The sequence below is a fragment of the Antechinus flavipes genome, chromosome 2 (genome assembly GCF_016432865.1).
Source record: "Antechinus flavipes isolate AdamAnt ecotype Samford, QLD, Australia chromosome 2, AdamAnt_v2, whole genome shotgun sequence".
Taxonomy (NCBI): Eukaryota; Metazoa; Chordata; class Mammalia; order Dasyuromorphia; family Dasyuridae; genus Antechinus; species Antechinus flavipes.
In genome coordinates this window covers 365,405,088-365,430,826 of record NC_067399.1, presented here as the reverse complement: position 1 = coordinate 365,430,826, position 25,739 = coordinate 365,405,088, and the positions used below count along the sequence as shown (strand labels likewise).

General features: G+C 36.6%; 1 protein-coding gene across 4 annotated transcripts in view; it reads left to right on the top strand.

Moving 5' to 3' along the window:
* Positions 1-6,668, top strand: part of ACSL6 (acyl-CoA synthetase long chain family member 6) — a 140,459-nt gene extending 133,791 nt beyond the window's left edge. For all 4 annotated transcript variants that reach the window (XM_051978218.1, XM_051978216.1, XM_051978215.1 and 1 more), the window contains 2 exons: positions 1,002-1,073; positions 2,708-6,668. In XM_051978218.1, the coding sequence (XP_051834178.1) occupies positions 1,002-1,073; positions 2,708-2,845 (210 nt within the window). In that variant the 3' untranslated portion in view covers positions 2,846-6,668. The remainder of the gene's footprint in view (positions 1-1,001; positions 1,074-2,707) is intronic.
* Positions 6,669-25,739: the final 19,071 nt, after the last annotated feature.

Below are 25,739 nucleotides of genomic sequence, written 5' to 3'. Positions count from 1 at the left end.
GAAGTCAGAGGACTATATATATATATATGATAATTTGAATTTCTGTAGCATTTAAAAGTACTTGTAGAAGCAACTAAATGACACAGTGGGACAGAATGCTGAACCTGGAATGAGAAAGGTCTCAGTTCAAATTCTTCCTCAAATATTTACTATCTGTGTGACCTTGGACATAAAATTTAACCTCTGTCACATTTTCTCCATGTAAAATGGGGATAATAATAGCACCCACCTTCCAGGATTTTTGTGAAGATGGAATGAGATGTTTGCAAAGTATTTTATAAATCTTAATAAACTACATAAATGTAAATTATTATCATTTTAAAAGTACTTTCTTTAAACGATCGTATGAGTTAGGGAGACTAATTACCATAATTTCCATTTTACACAAGAAGAAAATGAAATTCAGAAAAGCTAAGCTAAGACAGAAAGACAGTTACATAGCTAGAAAATAAGCTGGCATTCCTAAGGACTTTTGATTCTAAAGTGGTCTTTCTGCTGTTCCACAATCCAATAGAGTAAGCATGGTACAATAGAAAAACCATGTTGTGTCAGGAGAGCAAGGTCTGAAATTTGGTTCTGCCGCTGGATTATCTATGTGACTTTGTGCAAATCACATGTTTTTCTGATCCTGTTTCCTTTTATATAAATAAAAGGTCACTAGCAGGATAACCTCAAATGTCTCTTCCTTGGAGATAACAGAGGTCATACATGAACTTCTTCATAAAAGGCAGCTCCATTTTGTTTAAAGTATTCTTTCCATGCCTAGAAGGTATCATGGGCAATAAAGCAAGAATACAGAGAAATAGAATAACTCACTAATAGTCATTGGGAAGCATTTCACAGGACATCTGAGAAGAGGACTTGGAAAACATGTCTATTAATTGTGGAAATGCTAAGCAATTTTCCATCAACCTCTGTTTAGAAACCATTCTTTTCTTCCTGATCTTAAAATGTATTCTTGTATTGTCTTTCTAATTCAGAATATATATGGTTTGTTTTAGGAGCTGAAACAAGCTATAATGGATGATATGGTCAGACTAGGAAAAGAAAGTGGACTACATTCCTTTGAACAGGTAAAGATTATCTTTTGACTAATCAGCTTTGATGTTTAATCAGTAATACATCATAGCTATTAGTATTTCTGACTTAAATCTCTGACCTTACCATGGCCTGCAGATTATATTTATTAATGAATTTCTGACTTAGGCAGGTGAATAGATTCTAGAAGGCCTTTATACAACTGTGATTTTTATTATGATTCCTCATAAGAACTGTGTTCTTACAAGAAGCAGAGTATGCAGCAATGCTATTTTCATTGTTTTCAAGAGTACAATGAATATTATAAGTGTTTACTGTGTATAGTTCACTTTTCCAGGCACCAGGGAGATAGATAACTTAGATAAAATAATTCCTGTCCTTAAAGAAGCTTATAGTCTAGTAAGAGATAGATACAAAGATAACTGTAAGACTTTGAATCTTGCTCCATTTTCATGTTCTTGGGAGTTTGATATAAAAATACAATACATGAATTTCACAGATAAATGATCCTTTATTCTGCCCGCATCTATGCCAAAAGATATACCCATTATAGATATGTAAGCAAGTCTTCCATGTCAGTCCATAAAGATAAGGAGAGCCTCAAATATCCTTGGTTTTCTTGTAATAATTTCTTATGAATTCATCACCCATTAATTTATCTGAGCTGTACTTGAACCAAACCTAGTGTAATAGCATGCAAAACTGCTCCAGATATCCAAAAATTCAACGTGGAAAAATTCTCCAACAAGAAAGTTAGATATTAATCAAAATTTGTTTATATATATTTCACTAGATATAATATGCTTTTTACAGAATTTGTTTTTATAAGTATGGATTGTGCAACTTGATAATTATATGTTTGTGTAACAATTTCCATCTTATGACAAATATCTAGTTTGGCAGCTCAGAAAACATTCAGAGTACTCTTAGCTTGAAATTAGTATGTGAGCTACCTCTCATGCTTCACCTTTACATATTACTCAAGGCTCAGTTCAGTCCAAGCTAGATAGATAAAGATTTCCAGGATCAAATGTCATCTGTTCTAACCCTTTTGTTTTTATAGATGATGAAATTGTTAAATCACTTGCCCAGGGTCACACAGCTTGAACGTATCATAGTTGAAATTTAATAGGAGTCTTTCGGATTTTAAATCCACTTTACCATGCTTTTTCTGTGGCTGAAAAAAAATCTAGGATCTCTTTATTTGGCTAACTCCAGCAGACAGGTGAACCTAAGCACTCTGAAAGACTAACCAAAATAAAACAGAGATTATAGTACTATTCCCTGTCTCCCAATTGGTATCAAAAAAAGCAAGATTTTCTATGCTAAATAACAAAAATGAAACAGGCAAAGTAAAAACTATATTCTAAATCCCTATCTGTAGCTATAATATGATTCCATACCAGCATAAAAACTAGTTGGTAGATGTGACCATCTAGATGTGTGTCTAGCTTTTATATGAAAATTACTTTGATTGTTAAAAGTTGTAATGAGAGATGTTTAATTACACTGGCTTATTACAAGTTTGCTTATTTTTATTTGTGCTATAAAATGAGAGATATTTAATTACACTGGCTTATTACAAGTTTGCTTATTTTTATTTGTGCTATAAATATTTATGTTCAATTTCTATTAAAATATGTTCCTATATTTTGCATTTGGTTTTTAGGTTAAAGCCATTTACATACACTCTGACATGTTCTCAGTACAAAATGGCTTGCTGACGCCAACATTAAAGGCTAAGAGACGAGAACTAAGAGATTACTTCAAAAAACAAATAGAAGAGCTTTACTCAACCTCTATGTGAACTTCAAGGGCAGTTCTTAACATATTGGACGATGTAGCAATATCCTAGTGATGCTTGAAAGTGTGGTCAAAATGATGCGGTTGAAAGTGACTAAGCACCTGACCTTATGACTGAGCCTTTTCTTGTTTGAAGAAATCTTTAACAATATTTTCTTTATCATCATTGAGCACCATATATTTTTATTGAACTGACATTGTAATAGGCTGCTATGAATATGGCATATGGCAATGTAAAGACATCAAGACATCATCTCCTGTATGGTATCCCACTAAAAATTAATATGTGTATATATAATCTCAATGTTCAGAGAAATTCTATTAAATATGGAGGGAAAACACAATTGAAATATTCTATGTAATTATTTGAAAGCTAGTCACAAGATGGCATGCATACCTAGACAATGTTGGTCTACCTCATTTAATAACCAATACTCAAAAATCACAGTTCAGTCTGGCTTAAAAATTTAGATTAATAGTTACACTAAATCTTGTTCAAGACAGAGAACATCTTCCATATTTGGCAGAACTTCAGTGTCTTTCAACATAATCTAATCCTTACTGATATGACCATCAACACACATTCCAGACCAAGGAGCAAGTCATCATTGTTTCATGCTTAGTCATAGTCATGAGAAAAATATGGAACCAGCCAAGGTAAACTATACAGGAATTACTCAGAAAGACAAATATTACAAACCTATTTCCAGGATGATATTTGTATATTCATGGATGTTCAAGTGGCACAAACTCTAGGTGATTACATTTTCTGACTTTCCAAAAGTCCCTCTGAGGAAAACTTGAACAAAACAACAAAACAACCTATTTCTCAGGATAGTACACTGTTAATGTAAATAAGCTAAAAGCTAACTCCCTGCTAGAATATTTCAGTTATCATCTGAAACTGTGAATGCTTACCCTAGCAAGCCCAATTATATGAATATTTCTGTATAGCGATAGATAAAATAAGATAGAATCCGGATATGGCCCGTCACAAAGAAATCTGCAAAATACTCACTTGCTTGACACAAAAAGAGATTTTTGGTTCTTTATTCCTAGAATACTATATAGGATTGAGTGCCATTCTCCAAAGGTAATATGGTTCCATATCCCATATAGTGCTGAGTACAAAGTTCAACAACCTCCAAATTGCTACTGAAAAAAATATTATGATACAGCTTGGAGTACAGAAATGTGTTCTTAAGACCACCCATCTCTTAACATCTCTGAATGGCTTTAAAAACTAAAGAAGACTGTTTTCCTTCATATTATGACTACTATATATGTCTTTCTTTTCTTCAATGGGAAAAAAAATGCCTTTTACCTGGATATCATCCATTTCATACAACAGAAACCCAGTTATCATGGAAAGCAATTAAATTAGACAACAACCATTCTGTTTCTGGGAAGATTAGAACTCCAAAAAAGAGAGGGCATTATTTCCCTATTAGAGATTCTGTGATTAGAAGCCAAAGGTGCTGAATGATTCAACAACCAAGCAACCAGAGATGCTCATTTTGGTCAGAGAGGATCCTAATATTTTGTAAATAAATAAATGTGATCACTTAGAAACTACATACATGTATGGGCTTGCTTGATAAATGCCTTCTGGAACAACAATCTTACATTTCTTTGTCAGTTTCCAACTGGAATGGGCTAAAGCTTCAATCTAAAAAACTACTATGTTTATTTTATCTGTCAGATACTTTAACATGTCTCTCAAATTCCATTGCATGCCTTTGCAAGTTTAATAAATTGAATGAATGAACTAGCTACATACAGACTGACAAATTACATTTCTGAATAAGAAATACTCAAATTGTTACAAACAAGAAAAAAGATTGCATCTATATTGCATTGGTTTTTCTTTATATATAGAATTTGACTAATTAAATGATGAATTCATTGTTTGACTGATACTGATGCAATTTTTTAGCCAAGTGACTTGTTTCTTAATTAAACAGAAATGAAAAAGAAGCTTTTTTCCAATGTTCTTCCATTGTAGTATGAACTTCATTATTTACCTTTATTTCCAAAAGAATCTTACATGTACAAGGAGCACAAAAGTATTTTTGTACAAATAAGAGAAACCCTATTTTTATCTGACTCCTGCCCTATACCTGCCAACTTCAGTTATTAGTAAAAATGTAACCAGTTTTCTCTCACTTAAAAGGTCAACTGTTTTTTGTCTTTCCTGAATAACAGAAATGTTCAACTATAGCCAGGGAGTGAGAGAAATTAAGCAAGTACAAGTTAAAGTGAAATGAATGGCATGGATATTAAATATGTTGCATGCTATCTTGATAAGTTCTTCTCCATTAATACTATCTAATTTCTAATGAAAAGACAATCAAGAGAACATTTTCTTATGACAAATCTTACATTCACAAATCAATATACATTATTTAGACAGAAAAAAACGGTGAATTGTTTAAAGAGACAAGACAGGAAAAAGCCATACTGGAAACATCAAAACATCCCTGAACAGATTCATAGTAATTTATTTAGTCCCTGAGATTTCACTAACTGTGACTATGTAAAATACAGAGTTCCTGTTCAACAGCCAGGGATCTACCTGGTCTTATAGACAAGCATGTTCAGCCTTTTAGGTTGTTCTTCATTGAAAGTGTGCTTATTATTCCCATCATTTGCTTAAGTTTTGAATTTCTAACAATCTTTTACAGTACTATAGTTACTATCTAATACAATTTGCACTATTTCTATTCACTTTGGCCACAAAGAGTGTCTTGTTGGTCTATATTCAGACATTCAGGATGATTCCAACAAATCAAGAATATGCACATAGCATCCCATGTCAATTTATGCAAGCTGTCCTGAAATCTGCCATATGCTAAAAATCAGGAAATAAACAGCAAATTCCCACAACTCGAATAAATCACTTTGGGGCCCTAAACTTAAAGAACTGCAAAAAAAGAGAAACAAAAAAAATTTTTTTTCATTATAAATATGAATTTTTTACATATAAAATTCTTACCTGATAATAATACTTTTAGCAGTTCAATGTCAACACCTTGGATTTGATTTTACTATATATGTATATAATATATAGAAAATAAATGACATTTTTTCTGCTGTGAAGAAAAATTAACTTCCATGTATTTAAAGCATACATTTTTGGTCATTTTGTATTGAATATAAAACCCTATAAGAGATGAATGTAAAGAAAGGGAAAAAATATTTTTGAATGAAAAGGACCACTTAAGAACTTGTTTATTCCTCAGGAAAAAGAACTGATGAAGACTCTCCCATACAAATGAGATCTAGCTAAGCTGGCTATATTTCTTTTACTTATTTTTATTGTAAAGTAATATTTCTATGGAAATAAAAAAGGATACTAGTTGTCCAAAGAATTCATCTATTTATATTTCATAGTCTTTACTATGACATTTCAATCGCAACTAGCATGGGATTAAAGTTTATGAAATCAGAAATAAGATACTTCTGTTACAACATCTTAGCAATGAAAATAAAGAAAAGGCATGTAAGCACTTTGAATCTGAATCTCTGTAATATTGGTCCTAGTAGAAAAAGTTTTCATGATGGTAATGCTGGCTTTTAAACCCTTCACTTGACTGATGGTTTTGACTTTTCTTTTTTTTAAGAATTTTTTTAAAGGCATTTTCTGAAATGTTGCTTATCCTAATTTTACATTTTTTAAGTGAGGGGATTAAAATATTTCACATATATGTACAAGTGTCTTAATTGTAATGACCTTTTCAGTTTTGTTATAATAGCATGTATATTTAGAATATAAAATGCATTTATGAAAACTTTTATAAAGAAATAAATTTCAATTTTCAAAGTTACTTATATTCATTTTGAATGACCTGCAAGAAAGATTTTTCCTTTTTGTAACTTGTTATATTTTTCATGTGATCAGTAATAAGCTAATCAGAATTTGTAACTAAACTAAACTTGCTATAAACTCAGTTCATCTGTAGCATAGCCTTCATTGCCTCTTTAACCCAAACAAAATTTTGCTTAGAGGATCCCCCTCCATATTTCTATTGTGGAAAGATTCTATAGCTCATTGTTTTGTAGAAGTAAAAAAGAAGCTTTAGTCAGATTGTTTTTAGGATTTTTATTACAAGTCATGAGAAGGAAGTCTGATTGACTGCTAAACTTTCTTCTGTAAGTAACAAAGAGGGCTCTGCCTATAAGCCTTTTCTTAGCAGGATATATATATATATATATATATATATATTATATATATATATATATATATATATATGAAAGGATATAACACAGGATAAAGTGAAAAGCACTTAGTACAGGTTGGTCACATGCTTTCTACAGCTAGCCTTGAAATAAAAAGATGTTTCAAGATAAAAGAGAAGAGGCTTGTGGAAACAGAGTAAATTTCCTCCCTTTAGTGGTCAACCTATTAATTTCACATGTAAGAGAGATAGATATGCCTACCCATTTTATCTTGAAATTAAGGCTACTTTAAATATGGAGTCATATTAACAGAAGTTACAGTGCCCCTCTCTTTGAGCTCCCACTCACTACAAATGCTATTTAGAAGATAGCTCTTCTTCTTAGAATCAAACTAGTTTCTACTTATAAAATACTTATACTTATAAAAATATTATGTTTATTGAATCAACAAGCACATATTAACCATCTACTGTGTGTCAGGCACTTCACTATGTATTACAAATACAAAAACAAAAATTAAATAGTTAATACCCTACGGGAGCTAACATTCTACTGGGGGGTGCTGAGGAAGAGAAGAAGAAGATGATGTGTGTATGTTTAAGTGCAAAATATACACAAAAGGAGATATAAAATAATTGTTGAAGGGAAGAGTCTAATGACTGAGGCAGTCAAGAAAGACTTCATATCAATATGCTTCAATTGAACTTTGAAGAAAGCTATTAGAAGTTTCTATTTGAGTGATCATTGAACAACATACCTTTAATTTGCCATTATTTTAATTACATCTGGTTTACTTTTATGCCTTCATGTAATCTAACCTATATGAGTAGATATATTTGTTCTACCTAGGCAAGACATAGTTCTTTCATGCATTTTAACCCTATATGGTTCTTACCAATTAAAAAAAACCTCATAAACAACTACAAGATTCTAGGATATCTTTCATTTTTTTTTTTTTTTTTTTTTTTTTTAGTATTTCAAGGATACCACCATGGTCTGTCATTCTTATTGTCACTAGTTCACACCAAACAAATCTGTGTTGATGAAACCAAGGAACACTATGGGCATCAGCCATCCTTTCTGTTCTTTTTGGATTTCTGAGCAGCTGGGTGACAATCATCACTTAGCTCCACCCTCAAGAAATGATATCTTCTCTCACTTCTACCTTTAGTTGAAGTGTGTGAATCTGTATCTCAATCAAAACATTCAGCTCTAAGTCTCCACCTACTGACCACAACCATTTTCTTCAACTGGTGAAATTTTCACCTGGATCATAAGATCATGAATTTATAACAATTTCAACAAAAGTGGCAGTTTGACAATATGTTAATGTGAAATCAAAACATTCATTCAATTCCCAAACTTGATTGAGCCCAGAATCAGAAATATTTTTAAACTGATGCTAAGTATTCCCACTTCCCGCTGCAATTCTCTGTGCTGAGACCTGGATCATGAGATGGTAGGGAATCAATATTTGGTTATAAATACTTAGGTCTTCAGCATAAGAAGAAAAGTATCACTCACAGTATACAGGCTGAATAGATTTCTCAGTTATCACTCAAAGGGCCACAGGAGTCAAAATCTCACTTCATAATTCTCTTTAACTTGTCTCTATGCTACTGATCAGCATTACAAACATTGCTGAATCTTATGCTATCCTTAAACTACTAGCACTACCACTTTAGTACAAAAGGGCAAGTTGATAAAATGTTCCAGAAGCTGTGCCCTCATAAATCTTGATTTCACAGTGGCAAAATGTCTGGAATGGCCTCAGTTTTCATTCACACATATCCTTGCTTCTAACATACCTCCAAAAGTTCTGTTCCTAGATATCTCTGGGGTTTGCATGCAGGTTCCCTAAGAATAAACTTTTAGGATTCTAAAAGTGGTCTCCAAAGGGTTGTGAATGAATGAAAAAATTATCAAGTACTTACTGCTTATTTAAAATGCCAAGCACTATGCTATACACTCTAAATATAAATGCAAAAGTGTAACAGTTCCTGCCTCCAAGGAATTTACAATCCAACTAGAGGAAATAACATATATATAGAAGAGTGATGGCTAAGGAGGGAAGTTATGGTGTGGGGAGTTAAAGGGATAGTAATTTAAGAATAAGAACTAATAGCTCTATGGCAAATTTTAAGGATTGTAAAATGCTTTACATATACTATCTCACTTGATCCTCACAATAACTATTCAGAATTGATCTAAAGGAAAGTCAATTGACACATTTTAGAACCTTTGGTAGTACTGATTTCATTACTGTGCTCAGAGGTAAAAAGGAGCAATGAGAAAAAGTAGTCCAAAGGAAAAGACATCAAGTAACAGGCAACAGAGGTATTTTGCAATGGTAACAAGCTGCACTCTGCTTTTACTTACAATGCATTATTTCCATTGCCCTGCTGTTAACTGTAGTAATTCATCTGAGAAGGTGGTTTTCGGTAAATCACAGTCCTGAAGCATAATCAGAAGAATTTAGTAATAAAGACATGGGTTTTTGCTATAGCAAATGGCTTAAGATTGTTGAAAGCATTGAACAATTTACCCAATTATCATCTTGTCTAATCTTCTGTTCATTTCTGGATCAATTGGTTGAATAAATATGAATCTCTTGAAATGGAAAGATTTGCTCAAGGCATTGTATTATTGTTTAGGTAAATTGGCATCAAAATCCCCGTGACAATTTAAAAAAAAAATTTTTATTTAACTGACTATATCAAAATCCTCAGAGTGGCTTTCCAGACTTTACTTTGTCCTTGGCTGATATTTCACTAAGTTCTTCCACAGAGACCATACTGTTATGGTATCGTTAAAAGCTAATAAAATATTTCTCAAAAAGATAACTTGAAGAAAATAACTCTTATTCTATGAGGAGCTTTATCATGGAATCAGGGAGTGTGTGTGTGAATTTATTTTGAGAGTATATGTGTATGAAGTATCTCTGGAAAACAAAGGTAGAAATGTTTCAGGAGAAATTTATTATTATAATGGCATAAACATTCTTTAAAATGAAGAAATTTTATAAAAAGAATTCTGTGGAGTCCATGAGGTGCTATTAAGTATAATGCTCTGTTTACTGTAATAATTCAAGAGAAGGCAAATAAAAAAGACTAATATAATTTATTTCCTGAGGTAACATTTAACTTCTTTTGAGGAGAAATATGAGGAAGATTCTTAAAAGATTTTAACCAGTATTTGGAATGAATTGAATGGTGAAATTTTGTTTTTTTTTTTTGAGTAAAGAGAAGTCATTTCCAATTAAAATATGAGCCTGAGACATGGGTAACATAGTTAACGAGATGGCAGGGTAGTCTCTCCAATTTGCACAAATTCTCCAAAATAACACTTGTGTGCAAGAGAGAAAGCAATTTCAGCCTTCTTCATTATCTGAGACATCAAGAATCCTAATGAGGTAAAAATCATAAACTAACAAAGAAATGTAATCCCTACCTCTTAACAACCTTCCTCAATACTCCTCCTTCATCACTCATAATGCTCTGGCTGTAAAAGTTCACTCATCGGATTGCAACAGAATTCAACTCTACCTTCTACTTCCTCCTAATACTATAGAAAACCAAGAGATACAAACTTGCTTTTTCTGGGACAACAGCATGGCAGCACTGTATTACAGAATCCAGTTAGAGATCTGAGAAATAGAGGGAACTGGAGCAGGACATATCCTACAAACATGAGTCTAATCATTATTGAAAAAAGATGAATGTTCAGTTTTTTAAATGGCAGTCAAAGCATTAATAAAAAGAAATACATCAACCAAAAACCATGACAACAAAAACCACAGAGAGCCCATTAAAAGTGAATTTTTTTTCCCCTAAAAATATACAGGAAGAGGAGGAGGCTGAAAGCAGAAGACAAAGAAAAGTGATGATGGAAAGAAGCCTGAAACATCATGAACAAAAATTGCACAACACCCTGCCTACAGGTTAATCAATGTTTTTGTGAAACCAAATTATGGAATGGGAGGAGGGCACATAAAAGGAAAGAGGAGAGAAAGAGGATAGAGGAGAATATGATGGATTCTAATCAAGTTAAAGATTAACAAGAAGAAAATAACTTTCAGGCCACATTATAATCAGGGAGGAGTCAAAGGAAGGGATTGAAATAGGGGGAGAACAAAGGGGACACTCTTATTACAGTGGTGAGATGAGGGGTACCACTGATAAACATTCCCATGGTGGGGAAGAAATGTTCTATAAAGGGAGATGTGGACATTATAATGGATGTGACTTGCATACTTTGATGTTTAAAATTGACCACTCTTTTGCTTCAGCAAATAGGGAATAGAAAGTCCTAGACACAAAACACATCCAGGGGGGAAAGAGATGGACCCAGGGAGAAAATTTTATGGAAAATACAATAGGGAGTGCAAAAGTTAAAAATAAACATCAAAATCAGAGACATGAGAAAATGAAAGAATATAGGGTAATATCCTCTAAATCACAAATAAGACTTGGTATTTCTAGGAATGAGACATAATAGGGAAAAAAAAAGGACCCAGGGAATAAAATCTATATGGCAATAACAAACAGACTATTTACCAAGAATAAGTACCTTAGAAACTTTGATATATAAAGAATAAAAAAGATTAAATCAGTATAAGGGTCATAAACCAAAGAATAAAAGACTAGGGGAAAAAAAAGACAATGAAAATAATGAAGGAAAAGAAAAAAAGAAAAAGTCAAAATGAAATTTTAAAATGAATGAACAAAACAAATTAAAGGGATGGAAAGGAAGGAGAATTTATTTGACAACTTAAGAGGGGAAAGGAGAAATTATTAAATAACTAGATTAAAGGAAGAAAAGCATCTTGCCTACTTCCCTTGTTAACAATTTCCTTAGTTTTGCTTTTCTAATTTGACTAATTTGTTTATAACCCCCCTTGACCTTTACTCAAATACTTAAAGAAGAACCTGACAATTTAATGGCCTGGAGATATTCTCCAAACTAGCTATCTCTATTTGTTGTTTGAGAGTCTGAGGTAAAATCAAGTTTCAGTTATTTTAGAAACCTTTAGCCCCTCTGGCTTAATCAATTACTTACCTCTAAGTAAATCTTCTTATTGTGAGGAATTATGTGGTTTTTCATAAAATCATAAACTAAGATAGATTGAACCTATAACCTAAATTTTAGTTTATAAAAGTCTGATGGATTTAGGAAAAATGAAATTCTTTATCCAAACATTACAATAGAGTGCTCATATCAACTCAAGCAAGCATTTGCAAACATTGCCTAAATTTACTGGAATCAGCTTGTTACAAACACATCTGCAATAAGTCAATTATATTGGCTTGACTAGAATTTAGCAAACCTTTGCTACTTCTATCTGAGCAGGCAGTGAAAATTAAGCAGGGGGCAGTTGTGGGTTCCTATGACTATTTAATATCTTCTAACTCTGTAATGTGTACCTCCTCTCTCTGAAGAATCTCTGAAAAAAATCATTTTGAGTAAGGAATTGTGTTGCTGTTCCACACATAAGTAAGGTTATGCTTAAATTCTGCAAAGTGGGCTTCAGCAACATGTGAACCATGAATTTCCCAAAGTACAGACTGGTTTTTGAAGAGGCAGAAGAACTAGGAATCAAATTATCTGATATTCCCTAGATTATAAAAAAAAGAAAGGGAGTTCCAGAAAAACTTCAACTTCTGCTTCATCATCTATAATAAAGCCTTTGACTATGTGTATGACAGCAAAATGTGGCAAGTCCCCAAAGAGATAGGAATACCAGATCATCTTGCTTGTCTCCAGAAAACCATGTATGCAGGGTGAAACAAGGATGCTCGTTATCACCACTATTATTCAATATTGTACTAGAAATGTTGGCTTTAAGCAATAAGAAAAAGAAATTAAAGGAACTAGAATAGTTAATGAGGAAATAAAACTGCTACTCTTTGCAGATGATATGATTGTAGGATATAAAGTAAACCACAAATCATCAGCATTTCTATATATTAGTGACAATTCATCAATAAGATTATTTTTTAAATTTAATTTAAAATTACTGTAGACAAAATAAAATATTTGGGGATCTAGTTGCCAAGACAAACCCAAAAACCACACGAACACAATTATAAAACACTTTTCACACAAATAAAGTCAGATCTAATCAACTGGAAAAATATTATTTGCTCATGAATGGGATTGATTGAAGTTTTCTCAGTTTGAGACTGAGTCACATGATCCCTATTCCCAGAGCCAGAAGATAAAAGTCTTGAGCCTCAGGTTTCAAGAAGTCACATGACCTCTGGGACTAGGTCTCTAAAGGTCAGACCTACAGGAAGCAGACAAGATTGGTCAAAGATGATTATTTCTTTTTAGTCTATCCAATAAAAGGCTTGAGTCTTTTGCTATTTAAACCTAAGAAGCCAGAAGCTTATTAGGTTTCACCAGCACATGATAGGAGTTGAAATGGCTCCCAGGTGTGTGAGTTTCTCTCTGCAGGGATTAAATAAATGCTTTTTCTTTGTACCTGAAGATGTCTTTGATTAGTTAATTTGAGAAAAGGAGTCTAGGACCTGTTCTACATACTTATGGGAAGGCCAAGTTAATATAATAAAAATGACAATTCTGCCTAAATTGGTCTAATTGTTCAGTGCCATACCAATCAAACTGCCAAAAAATTATTTTGTAGAACTAGAAAAAATAATAACAAAATTCATCTGGAAGAATAAAAGGTCAATAATATAAAGGCAATTAATGGAAAAAATACAAAGGATTGTGGCTTAGCAGTACTAAACTAAAACTATATAATAAAGCAGCAGTCATCAAAACCATTTAGTACTGGCTAAGAAATAGAGTGATAAATTATGAAACAGATTAGATAGACATGACACAATAATCAGGGCCTATAATAATCTAGTATTTGATAAAGCCTAAACTCCAGTTTCTGGAATAAGAACTCCCAATTTTATAGGAAGATATAACTCTAGGACTGGAATCACCAGGTCTTGAGTTTGTATAGTACGGCAAATCCAATTTACAAATACTCAAGAGATATCTCAAATGAAGAAAAGAAATATGTATTCTTAGTAACTTGCAAGAAACAAACATCTCCATACTGGACTCCAGACAAGACTCAGAAATCAATTATGTTGTCATGACCACAAGAATAATGCTTGGAAGTAACATGAACTTGTTAAATTTTGACTTGAATTTTATGATGGTCAGTTTTATAACTATTTACCCCATTTCATTTCCCAGATAAATTAAATCTCAATTTACCTTAGTTAATGATTTTATAAGAAACCATATAATCCCCTCACAAAGAGATTTGTTTAGAGGTAAGTAATCCATTAAACTAGGATAACCAAGGAGGCTCCTTTTTACCTCAGGCTTCCTCAACAAATAGAGATTACCCTTAGAATGTCTCCAGTTAATTAATTAGTTAGCTTCCTCTAAGAAGTTAAGTAGAGGTCCAGCAGATCTGATATTTCTACTAGAGGAGCAGGTCTTTGTTCTCCTTTCCAGAGTCTTAATGATTAACAGACCCTTGAAATGGGGTCTGGAATTATCAAGTGAGAGGTTTAAGTTTTGGGGTTCTCTTCAAAATGGCTTTCTTGGGAAGTCCTCAGTTTCCTGTTACATTCAAGTTCAAATTCAGTTTCAGGCACTAGCTATGTGACTCTGGGTAAGTCACTTAACTACGGTGTCATCCTCTGTAAAATGGGGATTAATAATATAACCTAATCCCAAGTGTGGGGATCAAATGAGATAATAACTGTAAAGCACTTAACAGTGCCTGATACATATTAAGTCTATATAAATGTTAGCTAAGCAGCAGAAAAAGTGATGTTGAGGTACACTTTTCTCCAAGGCAAAGTATTTTAATAAGTGGCAAGTATGTTTTTAGTAAAATGATCACACAGACACCTCACGAAAAGCATTGTCAATGTTTTAGTTAGGCCAACAGTAATCAATAAAATGGGTCAATGAACTTTCTTATAAAGACCAGAGACCATAATGAGGACAGGTTTTTTTAAAACCTGGGGTGTGTCTTCTTTCTGATTGTCCTGACAGAACATCATTTGATTCTCCCTTGGCAAAGGCAAGACAATAGCAATTGGCAGACATTTTAATGCGGTGGTTTGAGAATTACTTCTGCTCCTCTCTATCACTTCAGGTTAGATGGAAATAATAATTCCATTTTTGGATTGGATTGGTTTGTATTGGGAAGGAGGGCTGGCCTTCAGGTGTGACTGATTACAAAAGCCTCTCTGACACAATTAATGGTGTTCATTAGTTTCCACTATTTTTGACTCTTCTTGACCCCATTTGGGTTTTTTGGTTTTTTTTTTTTGGCAAAACTACTAAAGGAATTATCCACTTTTAGACCATTATCTAGATAAGAAAATTGGGGCTGTTTGGGACCAAAAAACCTACCCAAATTGACTACTACAGAGATCACTCATAGAAAGCAGAATTATTTATTAGAATCTCAAGAAGCAGACCCCATCCTGGTCTGCAAGCAAAATTTCACAGCAGGATAGGGCCAGAGCCTTGAAAATGCTTACAGCTTTTATACATTTCAGACAAAGAACCTCCAAATCCTACCCTCTATATGTTGTGATTGGTCACATAAATCTACTATTCTTCTAGTTGGTCAATGGAATGTAGCAGACAAGATGATATACAGCTTCTTCAGCCGTGTCGTCCAGGCCTTATCTAAAATCATGTGACTTCAGAGAAGCCGAAACTGAGGCCTATAAGGCTTGATCTATTTTAGAATCTAAGTTCTTCATCTTTTCCCACACAGTCCCCACTGTTATTCATAAATATATTTATACATATATTTCCTCATGAAGAACTAACATTGTGGTTAAATTCAATTAACATCTTTACACATTGCTTGTTAATCTTCTCATCTGGATCATCCCCTGCTACTGCCTTCCATCCTTCTTTCTGTAAAATCATCATTTTAGTGACATCCTCCATATTGTAAGATTCTTCACAGTGATCTTTGAACTATTCTTGTTACCAATGTAATTGTACAGGGTAAACATAGTGGCAACAGAATAATACCACTGATTGCAACGTCTGTACCATAAGCGCTGTTTCCACCAGTCACCATCAAACCAAGACCACCAGCTATTTGTGAAGGGAGATTTCCAAATTTGTACAGGCACATGAACTATCTTGCGAATGCTCTTATTAATTTCTTTTACTGCTTGTCCGTTGTCATCAATTTGCATACAACAGGTGGACAAGTTTTGTTCCTCACAGATCCTTCCTTGTTGGAATCCTTACTAACTGCTAAGTAATTAGAGTTGATCTAATCTTACAAGAAGTTGTTTTGGCCAGAACCTGAAACAAGGTACTAAGTAGAACTAATCAAGACAAGGCTTGTGTTCTCACCTTTACTCAAAGTCCACACCTTAAAGCTCTTTGGGCCAGAGAGCACTATGGGAGAAAACCCATAATCCCATTCTCTCAGAAGGTTCAGAGATAAGGCGAGACAGCCATTCCAGAATACATATTTTCCTCTTGGCTGGCTGATCGCGCGAGACTCGAGAGAAACGATTCTGCTGCAGAAAACACTTTTGACGGACTTCAGTGGAGCTACGCCAGAAGCCCTCTCTCCGCGGCAAAAGTGTGGCTGGGCTCCCCAGAAGGAGATAAGAGAGATCTTCCATCTCTGTTGGAGGCAGAAGAAGGCAGAGGCAGAGGCTGAAGGCAGAACCTTTGGATTTGGAGACATCCGAAGGGCTCTAAGCCTCTAAACCGGCTGTCCTCTGAGAACAAACTCCAACATTTGAACTTTAACATTTGGTTCTAATATATATCAGCTCTTTAAGGAACTTCAAGAGCAAGTGAGAAAGCATCCAGGAAAGATTTATATCCTGCATGTCCATTCACATAGTGGACTTCCAGGTCCTATTTTTGATGGAAATTCAAAGGCAGATAGCCTTTTAACTATGTTGGCCAGTACGCCTTTATTTCAGGAGGCCCAGGAATCCCATTCTAAATACCATCAGGCTGCTCGAGCTTTGCGTTTACAGTTTGGGATTACAAAAGAAGAAGCTAGGAGCATAGTGAAAAGCTGTACAGCTTGCCTTCCCTTCCACGCTCCTACACTGCCTCCAGGGAAGAACCCTCGTGGTTTGAGACCCAATGAAATCTGGCAAATGGATGTGACTCATTATAAATCTTTTGGTCGTCTGTCTTTTATCCACGTTGTGGTAGACACCTTTTCAGGATTCACTTTTGCCATACCAGCAGCAAAAGAGACAGCCCGAGTGGTCACTGAATTCCTCATTCAAGCATTCGCAATTATGGGTGTGCCACAAGAAATAAAAACAGATAATGGACCGGCATATACTTCCAAACATTTTGAACACTTTTGTGCACAGTATAAGATTCTACACACTACTGGCATACCCTTCAATCCTCAAGGTCAAGCAATAGTAGAAAGAAGAAACAGAGACATTAAGACACTCCTCCAAAAACAAAAGAAAGGAGGAGCCACGGGTAACCCTAGAGAGCTTCTAAATTTAGTTCTCTATACCATTAATTTTTTAATCTTTGATAAAGATGCACTGGCTCCAGCAGACAGGTTTTATAACCCACCAGAAGAGCAGTGTCCAGTGCGAGCAGCTCCACTATCTTTAGATAATCGCCAGGTGATGTGGAGAGACCCAGAAAGTGGTGAATGGAAGGGACCAGATAGACTAACTGCTTGGGGGAGAGGATTTGCTTGCATCTCTACAGCTGGAGAAGGAATCAGATGGGTGCCTACGAGCCGCATTCGCCTTGTCCATCGCAGAAAGATGGAGCAGACCCTTGAAACAAAGGAGAAGACCCAAGAAATATCGGGTGGTTCTGTTGCTGATTGTGCTCATAAGAATTATTAGATTCCTGGCACATGAACTAATGGACAGTGGAATCCTATTGGACTGTTTCTAGGACTTATGGACATGTGTAAATTTTCAGATTGATTCTTGTTATTTGTTACATTACTACTAGCCTGTGTTATATTGCTATGTGCTCATGTAAATTATGTATAATGCCTCCCATATTGATGGATTTATGTATACCATGTATATCTGTTACAAAGTTCTGGCCCATATTGATGGATTTATGTGTACCCCCTCAGAAACCCACTATGTTTTAAAACAAAAGAAAGGGGGAGATGTTGGAATCCTTACTAACTGCTAAGTAATTAGAGTTGATCTAATCTTACAAGAAGTTGTTTTGGCCAGAACCTGAAACAAGGTACTAAGTAGAACTAATCAAGACAAGGCTTGTGTTCTCACCTTTACTCAAAGTCCACACCTTAAAGCTCTTTGGGCCAGAGAGCACTATGGAGAAAACCCATAATCCCATTCTCTCAGAAGGTTCAGAGATAAGGCGAGACAGCCATTCCAGAATACATATTTTCCTCTTGGCTGGCTGATCGCGCGAGACTCGAGAGAAACGATTCTGCTGCAGAAAACACTTTTGACGGACTTCAGTGGAGCTACGCCAGAAGCCCTCTCTCCGCGGCAAAAGTGTGGCTGGGCTCCCCAGAAGGAGATAAGAGAGATCTTCCATCTCTGTTGGAGGCAGAAGAAGGCAGAGGCAGAGGCTGAAGGCAGAACCTTTGGATTTGGAGACATCCGAAGGGCTCTAAGCCTCTAAACCGGCTGTCCTCTGAGAACAAACTCCAACATTTGAACTTTAACACTTCCTTCCTCCTTCCTCTGCTAGCAGATAATTTAAAACTAGTCCAGGTTATAAAACTACTTTTCTTGTCTGGGTGGCTTGATCAGCTAATAGATTAAGGTCCTGAACAGTCTGGTTAGCTGTTATCTCTAAGACTGCTTGCAGTTGAATTAATCTGTTTTATACACACACACACACACACACACACTGGTGTCCAATATCCCCAACTACCATCCTGAGCCTATGTCACTGTTCCATATTCCTTGATAATCTGTGCTGGGGCCAGGCATCTCCCCACCCATTAGCATCACCAATTTGAATAGATTACGGGGTGTTCAATAAATAGGCTTCAACTAAATTCCTTCAAACATCCCTCATTACCCCCTAATAAATGCTGGTGGACACAATTAAGCACTGACCAATATTACAAACAATATTTGACTTGCTCCCTCTGTTTCTATACTCACTACAATCTATGATAGCTACCCTCTCTGGTTGACGAGTAAAAGTCCATTCACACTTATTCTTTTTTTTTTTTTTTCTTTTCTTTTCTTTCTTTTTTTTTTTTTTTTCATTCACACTTATTCTTACAGGCCATCCATGGCCCTGTACCTGATTGATTTAGGCAATGCCCCAATAAGGTACCCCAGATCAATACCACTATCAAGATTTTACATGCACAGTTCATCAGTTCCTTTTCAATATTTGTCTCAGCTCATTTTCTGGATTCAGTTTGGAAGTCCACACCCTTGGAGTGTTCACCGGTCCTTTAATTCTGGTGTGCTGAGTCCACCCTCTTTCCTGTGTAGCACCAATGTGTCTGATATCAAGAGGATCTGGAATGGTCCTTCCCAGGTCAGGGTCAGCTTGTCTTCCTTCCATGTCCGAACCAGGACCCAGTCTCCAAGCTAGAACTTATGCCTTGTGAATCCTAAGGGAGGAGTCTGAGCAATAAGCCCTTTTAGTGGTAAAGTTTTCAGATGTTGCAGTATAGACATGACGCATTTCCTTAAAAACAAATCCTTGGTCTCAAATATTAGATCCAAGGAAGAATTTTGAATCCTTTTTGGATGAGGGTGACCATACAATAATTCATAAAGTGATAATCCCACATCCCTTCACGGTTTTATTCTATTCTTAATAAGGCAAGGGGAAGGCACTTGGTCCAGGGCAATTGTGTCACAACCAATTTAGTCAGTTGTTGTTTAATTTCCTTATCCATCCTTTCCACTTTGCCTGATGAGGGCAGATGCCATGGGGTATGTAAGTACCATGATATTTCTAGAGCTTGGGCCACAGATAGGAGGATCTTAGCTGTGAAATGGATGCCTCGGTCAGAATCTTCCTGCTCCACCAACCCATACCCTGGAGTGATATGCTCAGGGAGGACTTTTACAACTACTGAGGCAGTTCCCCGGGCAAGGGGAAAGGCCTCTACCCATAAGGTCAGATGGTCCACTACAACTAACAGGTATTTGAGACCCCCCACTGAGGGCAGCTTGGTAAAGTCCACCCGAATGCTTTGGAAAGGCCTGACACCAGGGGGCCTTCCTCCTCTTTGGACTTGTCTTTGGGCCGCTCTATTCATCCTCTGACAAACAGAACACTCGCTGACCAGTTGCCTGCATTGTGTACAAGCCAGTGCCACAAACTTAGTCAGCACCATGTCACACAGGTCTTGAACACCCCAAGGACTGCCCTGATGTAAATGTGGGAGTACTTCTCCCATACCTGCTGTGGTCAGTACCTCTCTGCCGTCAGGGAGGAGCCAGTGCCCCTCTTTATCCTCCTGAGCACCAAGGCTTTGGATTTCCTGCTTCTCTTCTGGGGTAAGGGAAGGTGGAAGCTTTGGAAACAGAAATGCCAGAATCAGCACCATCATTTCCTCTGTACTTACCGATTCCTCTTCTTCAGCCCGTTTTGCCTCCTCATCTGCAAAGCAGTTTCCTCTTGTCCAAAATCTCTTCTTTGGTGCCCCTGCACATGAATCATTGCAACATTCTTAGGTAACTTAAGATTAGTCAAAATTTCAGTGACCAATGCCCTGTGTGCCAATCCATTACCTTTACTGTTTCCATTCTTTTTCTCAAGTAATTTACAGGATCCAATTTCTTTTTCCCTTCACATATACAATGACAAATATTTTACCTCACATTTCACAAATTGCAATTTGTCTTAAGAAATTCTCAGTCCCTCTGCTCCTAAATAATTTAACAAATTGATATTGACTTGGACAAGGTCACTCTTTTTCCTTTCTGCCACAAGAAGATCATCTACATATTGTAAGACTTTTAACAATAAAAAATTTATGCCAGAAAGTTCACACAATTCTTATATACCCAAGTAGATGCTCCATAAATTGAATATTATATTAATCATTTTACTATTTTTTAAATACCCAATACACAGAAAAATCCCAAACTACATATTGTCCATAACAAAAACATTTTCAAAAGGACAGAGGCAAAAACTATTATCCTTGGAGTCCCTTTAAATAATTGGCATCAATACAATTAATTAAAACTTCCTATTTTTACATAAAAGACCCTGAAAAGTTCTTAAAAACATCAACTAAACTTTTTTGAAATAACTCTTCCAAACTATATATCACATTTCTGATCACATTCTTTAAACACGAAAACCATTATGTATCTAAAGAAACAAATGTTCAACCAATTAACATCTTGTAAGAGCAGCGTATCCCTTTAAATGAGTTTGCTTTCTTCAGCCAAAAGCGGCTACACCTTTCCACTACTGCTCTCCCCCTGCAAAAACACATCCCATTTCACAGTCGTCTCTCTGTGACTATCCTTTCCAACCAGTTCCTTCTTTTTCCCACTAATTTCTTCTTTAAATCATTTGCTCCTACTAATCAATCCTGAAATCGCCTTCATTCTCCTGTCCCATCTCTCTGTCTCTCTCCTCCCAAGGTTTACTTGCTCAAACCTTCTCCAACAGACTTTAAACACTCCCAAACTAATAATTGCTTTTGTAAATCAATCTCTCTTGTCCCTTGTCTTTAAATCACCTTTTTAAAAAAATAAACTTTAAACTTCAAGATTCACAATTAAGTTTGAACCAAATTTCATAAAACTCATAATTTAGTTTACAAATTACTCAATATTTTAAAAAAGCAATATACCATTTAAGTAGGGAGATACAAACATGACCCCCCCCCCCCAAGGTAAGCTATTGGCTTTTTGTTTAATAACCTCTTTTTAATTGGAAGTCCAACCAAACAATAAGGCAAAAAAAAAAAAAAAAAAAAAAAAAAGTTTTTCTCTTCGGTTATAAAGGCCACAATATTCAAACAATTCTTAAGATTTTATTCTTTTAATAAATCTAACGTGTGCAAACCTAACAGTAAAATTATTTCAAAATTATTCCAATTTCAATTTTATTTCAATTTCAAAATTATAATACCTCTTTCAAATACAGTAAGTTCCCAAAACTCTTAATGAAATATTGTAGACAAACAATTACCCAGTTTAGCCTTCCTAAACTTTCTGTTCTCTAATTCCATGAAAGCAAACTTGTTAATAATGATTTTTCTTTCTTCTCCTGGGGGAAAAAAAAATGTTTTTTTTTTTTTTGTTTTTTTTTTTTTGGGAAGTATGCCTAGTTTTCCCACAGGTCCAACAAATCAGAGCGCCCCCCCCCCCCCCCCCCCCCCCCGTTCAACTATTTGCCTCTCTTACTCTATTTTTTTCTCCCTTCCAATATCTGCAACTTCTTATTTCCAATCTTAACACACATACCAATTTAAAGTTATTTTAAAATTAACCAGTACTTTAGTTTGTGAAATTTCCTAAAGTCTATCTAGATATTCCATTCAAACTTCTTTTCTTCAGTAAGCCAGGAAAGAGTTAAGCACCAATCCCTGCTTTACCTTGAATTTTTTTTTTTTTTTCTGACTGAGTCCTGATAACAGGCTCCTTGTTTACAGGAGTGATAGCCACTGTTCTTCTATTTTCTCAAAACTTTCCAGACTTTCAATCTATGTTCTTATTTTTCCCCTTTTTTCCTTCTTCCCCCCCCCTTCTCCCCCACAATTCAACTGATATTTTTCCAAGCCTGCAACACAGAGGCTGAATTCTTATCTCTTATGAGGTTGCTAACTTTTAACACAGAACAGAATGCAAAGCAGACAAACATACACACAGAGACAGACACAGAGCTGTATTTTTCTTGAATTCCCTAGCTGATAAATTCATGGACTGCTTCTACCACCCTGAACCCAGTCCAGGTTTTCAAGGAAGGTCCTCCCAGAACAAAGCAGCAGTATTTAATTAACTTCTTTTGACTTTTCTCTTTGTACTTCGGGACATTGTCCCAGTTATTTAACCGACTCCCAAGGGGACTATTGGTCGGAATTCCCTGCACCTTGTCCTGACATACAACTTTGGACTGTGATCAGTACCGATGTAGGTCACCCTCACACCAACAGTCACCTAAGAGCGCTCCCGAAAGCCCTTTCCTTGGGGTCTGAGCAGTCCTCCAGTTTTTTAAGAGAGCTTGTCTCTCCCTCAGCCAATAGACCCCCAGGCTTCAACTCGTGCTTACCTCTCAAGCTACGAGTAAATCTTCTAGACTGTGCTGGCAGTCAGGACTTGTCTATTGTCTTCTTTCTTCAATCATGCGTTCCACTAAGTACCCCTGCCTTGGGTCATTGTCTAAGAGGGGGGGAGACTGCACACCCAGAGCCAGAGACCATGGAGAACTGTTCAGGGTGCATACAGCCATCTCCCCCAAAGACCCTATCCGAGAGAGCCCCCAACTGTTTGGGACAAAAAGACCTACCCAAATTGACTACTACAGAGATCACTCTTAGAAAGCAGAATTATTTATTAGAATCTCGAGATGCGGACCGCCATCCTGGTCTGCAAGCAAAATTTCACAGCAGGATAGGGCCAGAGCCTTGAAAATGCTTACAGCTTTTATACATTTCAGGCAAAGAACCTCCAAAATCCCACCCTCTATATGCTGTGATTGGTCACATAAATCTACTGTTCCCCTAGTTGGTCAGTGGAATGTAGTAGACAAGATGATATACAGCTTCTTCAGCCACGTAGTCCAGGCCTTATCTAAAATCATGTGACTTTGGAGACTGAGGCCTATAAGGCTTAATCTACTTTAGAATCTGTAAGTTCTTCACCTTTTCCCACACAGAGCAAACAGAGTTTAAGAGACTTGTCTAGGGTCACATTGCTAGTAAATGTAAAAGTCAGAGTTTAACTCATGAAGATGATTCCAGTCCTAGCACTCTATCCACTGTACTATCTAGCTGCTTTAATATTTAAGGAATACTCATTGCTTTATGAGACTCAGCTGCCTCTAGCAATCTTGACCAGAAAAACAAAAACCATCTCAATTAAGTATTCCTTCCAACTTTCCTGGCTTAGACCTCCCCTTTTTAGATCAAGTCACCCCCCACTTTGAAAAAAAGAAGCAAGGACAGTAGTCAACTCTTGGGGAGGGCCTAGCCTAATGTAGTTCTTTGTTTATGGGCAAATATAAGGAAGCTGGTTACCAAGAGTAAATGCATTAAGAGTAGGAGTGATCCTATTACTACCTACTATTACCCTCCTTTCCAGAGGTCTCTGTTTATCTAGGTCTTCCCAAGGTGTGAAAGGCCGATTTGAGACTAAGATTCCTCCCAGGACCCGGGGGGATGGAAAAGGGGAAGGAAGGAGCTGGGGGAACGCGAAAGGCCTCATTTGTGCCTTGAGGGTGGGGGATGGGAGGGATGTAGGCGGCTGCTGAGTAGGTGATTGATCACATGGGCCCACAAGGCTGCTCCATAAGGCTCCTCCTCGGCCTCCCAGGATCCAGGCCGTGCCCCTGCCCCGGGAGCTGCTGAGGGTCCTCGCGATCCCGCCTGGAGCCGACCCCAGTGCCCCAATGTGGCCACAGCGCACTTACGCCCGGCGTCCGCGATGGCCCGCAGGGAGGCTGAACCAGACCCCGCCACCGCCAGGGCTCTGCCGCGGCCTCCCCGAGCCCCAGTCCCGCGACGCGCCGGGCCGAGGTAGGTCCGCCGCCCTCAGGAAGGAAGAAAAAATGCCACCGCCTGATTTCGTAGGGCAGGAAGCCGAAGAAGGCCTGGTGCAATGCCCAAGGAATTGGGAGGAGGCCGCTGGCCAGCGGAGGAAGATGGGAACTCGGCCCAGCCTCGGGCCAAGCCACTGTCCCCTCCTTCCCCCTTCATCTCCAAACTCATATCCCACCTCCCGTCGTTCTCCTTCCACTATTCTCATCTCTATCGTTTCCCCTCTTTCCTAGTCTCCCTTCTCCCTCTTCTTCCCCACTCCCTTTTATTCTGTAGTCCTTCCTTTCCTCCCCTTCTCCCTTTTCCTTCTCTCCTCCTTTTTTCATCCTCCCTTCTTCCACTCTACGCTTTTTTCCTACTGGTCCATACTTCTTTTTGTCCCTCTCTTTTCCTCCTCTTCCCCACCCTTTTCCTCCTCCGTTTTTCTCTCTCCTCCTCTTTCCCTTTTCCTCCTTTCTCTTTTCCCCTTCCATTTCCTCTTCGTGTTCCTCTTTTCTTCCCTCTCCTATTTCCCTCTCTCTTCCCCTCCTCCGATTTTATCTCTTTCCCCTCCTTTTACTCCTGCCTTCCTTCATTTTTCTCCCTCCTTTTCCCTTTTCAGTTCTTCCTTCCCATGTCTTTTTTCTTTCTCAGAGAATGTTAGAATTGGAGAAGACCTCAGTAACTCTTCAACTCATCTCTCCCTCACCCCTAAAAAAGAATATTCTATACAATATAGCTAAGTAATCATCCAATTTCTTCTTGAAGACCTCTAATTAGAGGAAATTACACTTTTGGATAGCTGGTGTTGGTTTCCTAAAATCAAGTCTAAATTTTTCCATTTCTTGCTCTTTCTTGGTACTGTCTTTTGGGACTAAATAGGAGAAATCTAATCCAACTTATACATAACAATCCTTCAGATACTTATAGACGATTGGTATGCCCCTAGAAAAGTTCTTTTCTTTAGGTTAAGATGCTCAAAGAATGTTGACTAATATTTTTTTTTTTTTTCTGGAACTGAGATTTACTTTTTAATATC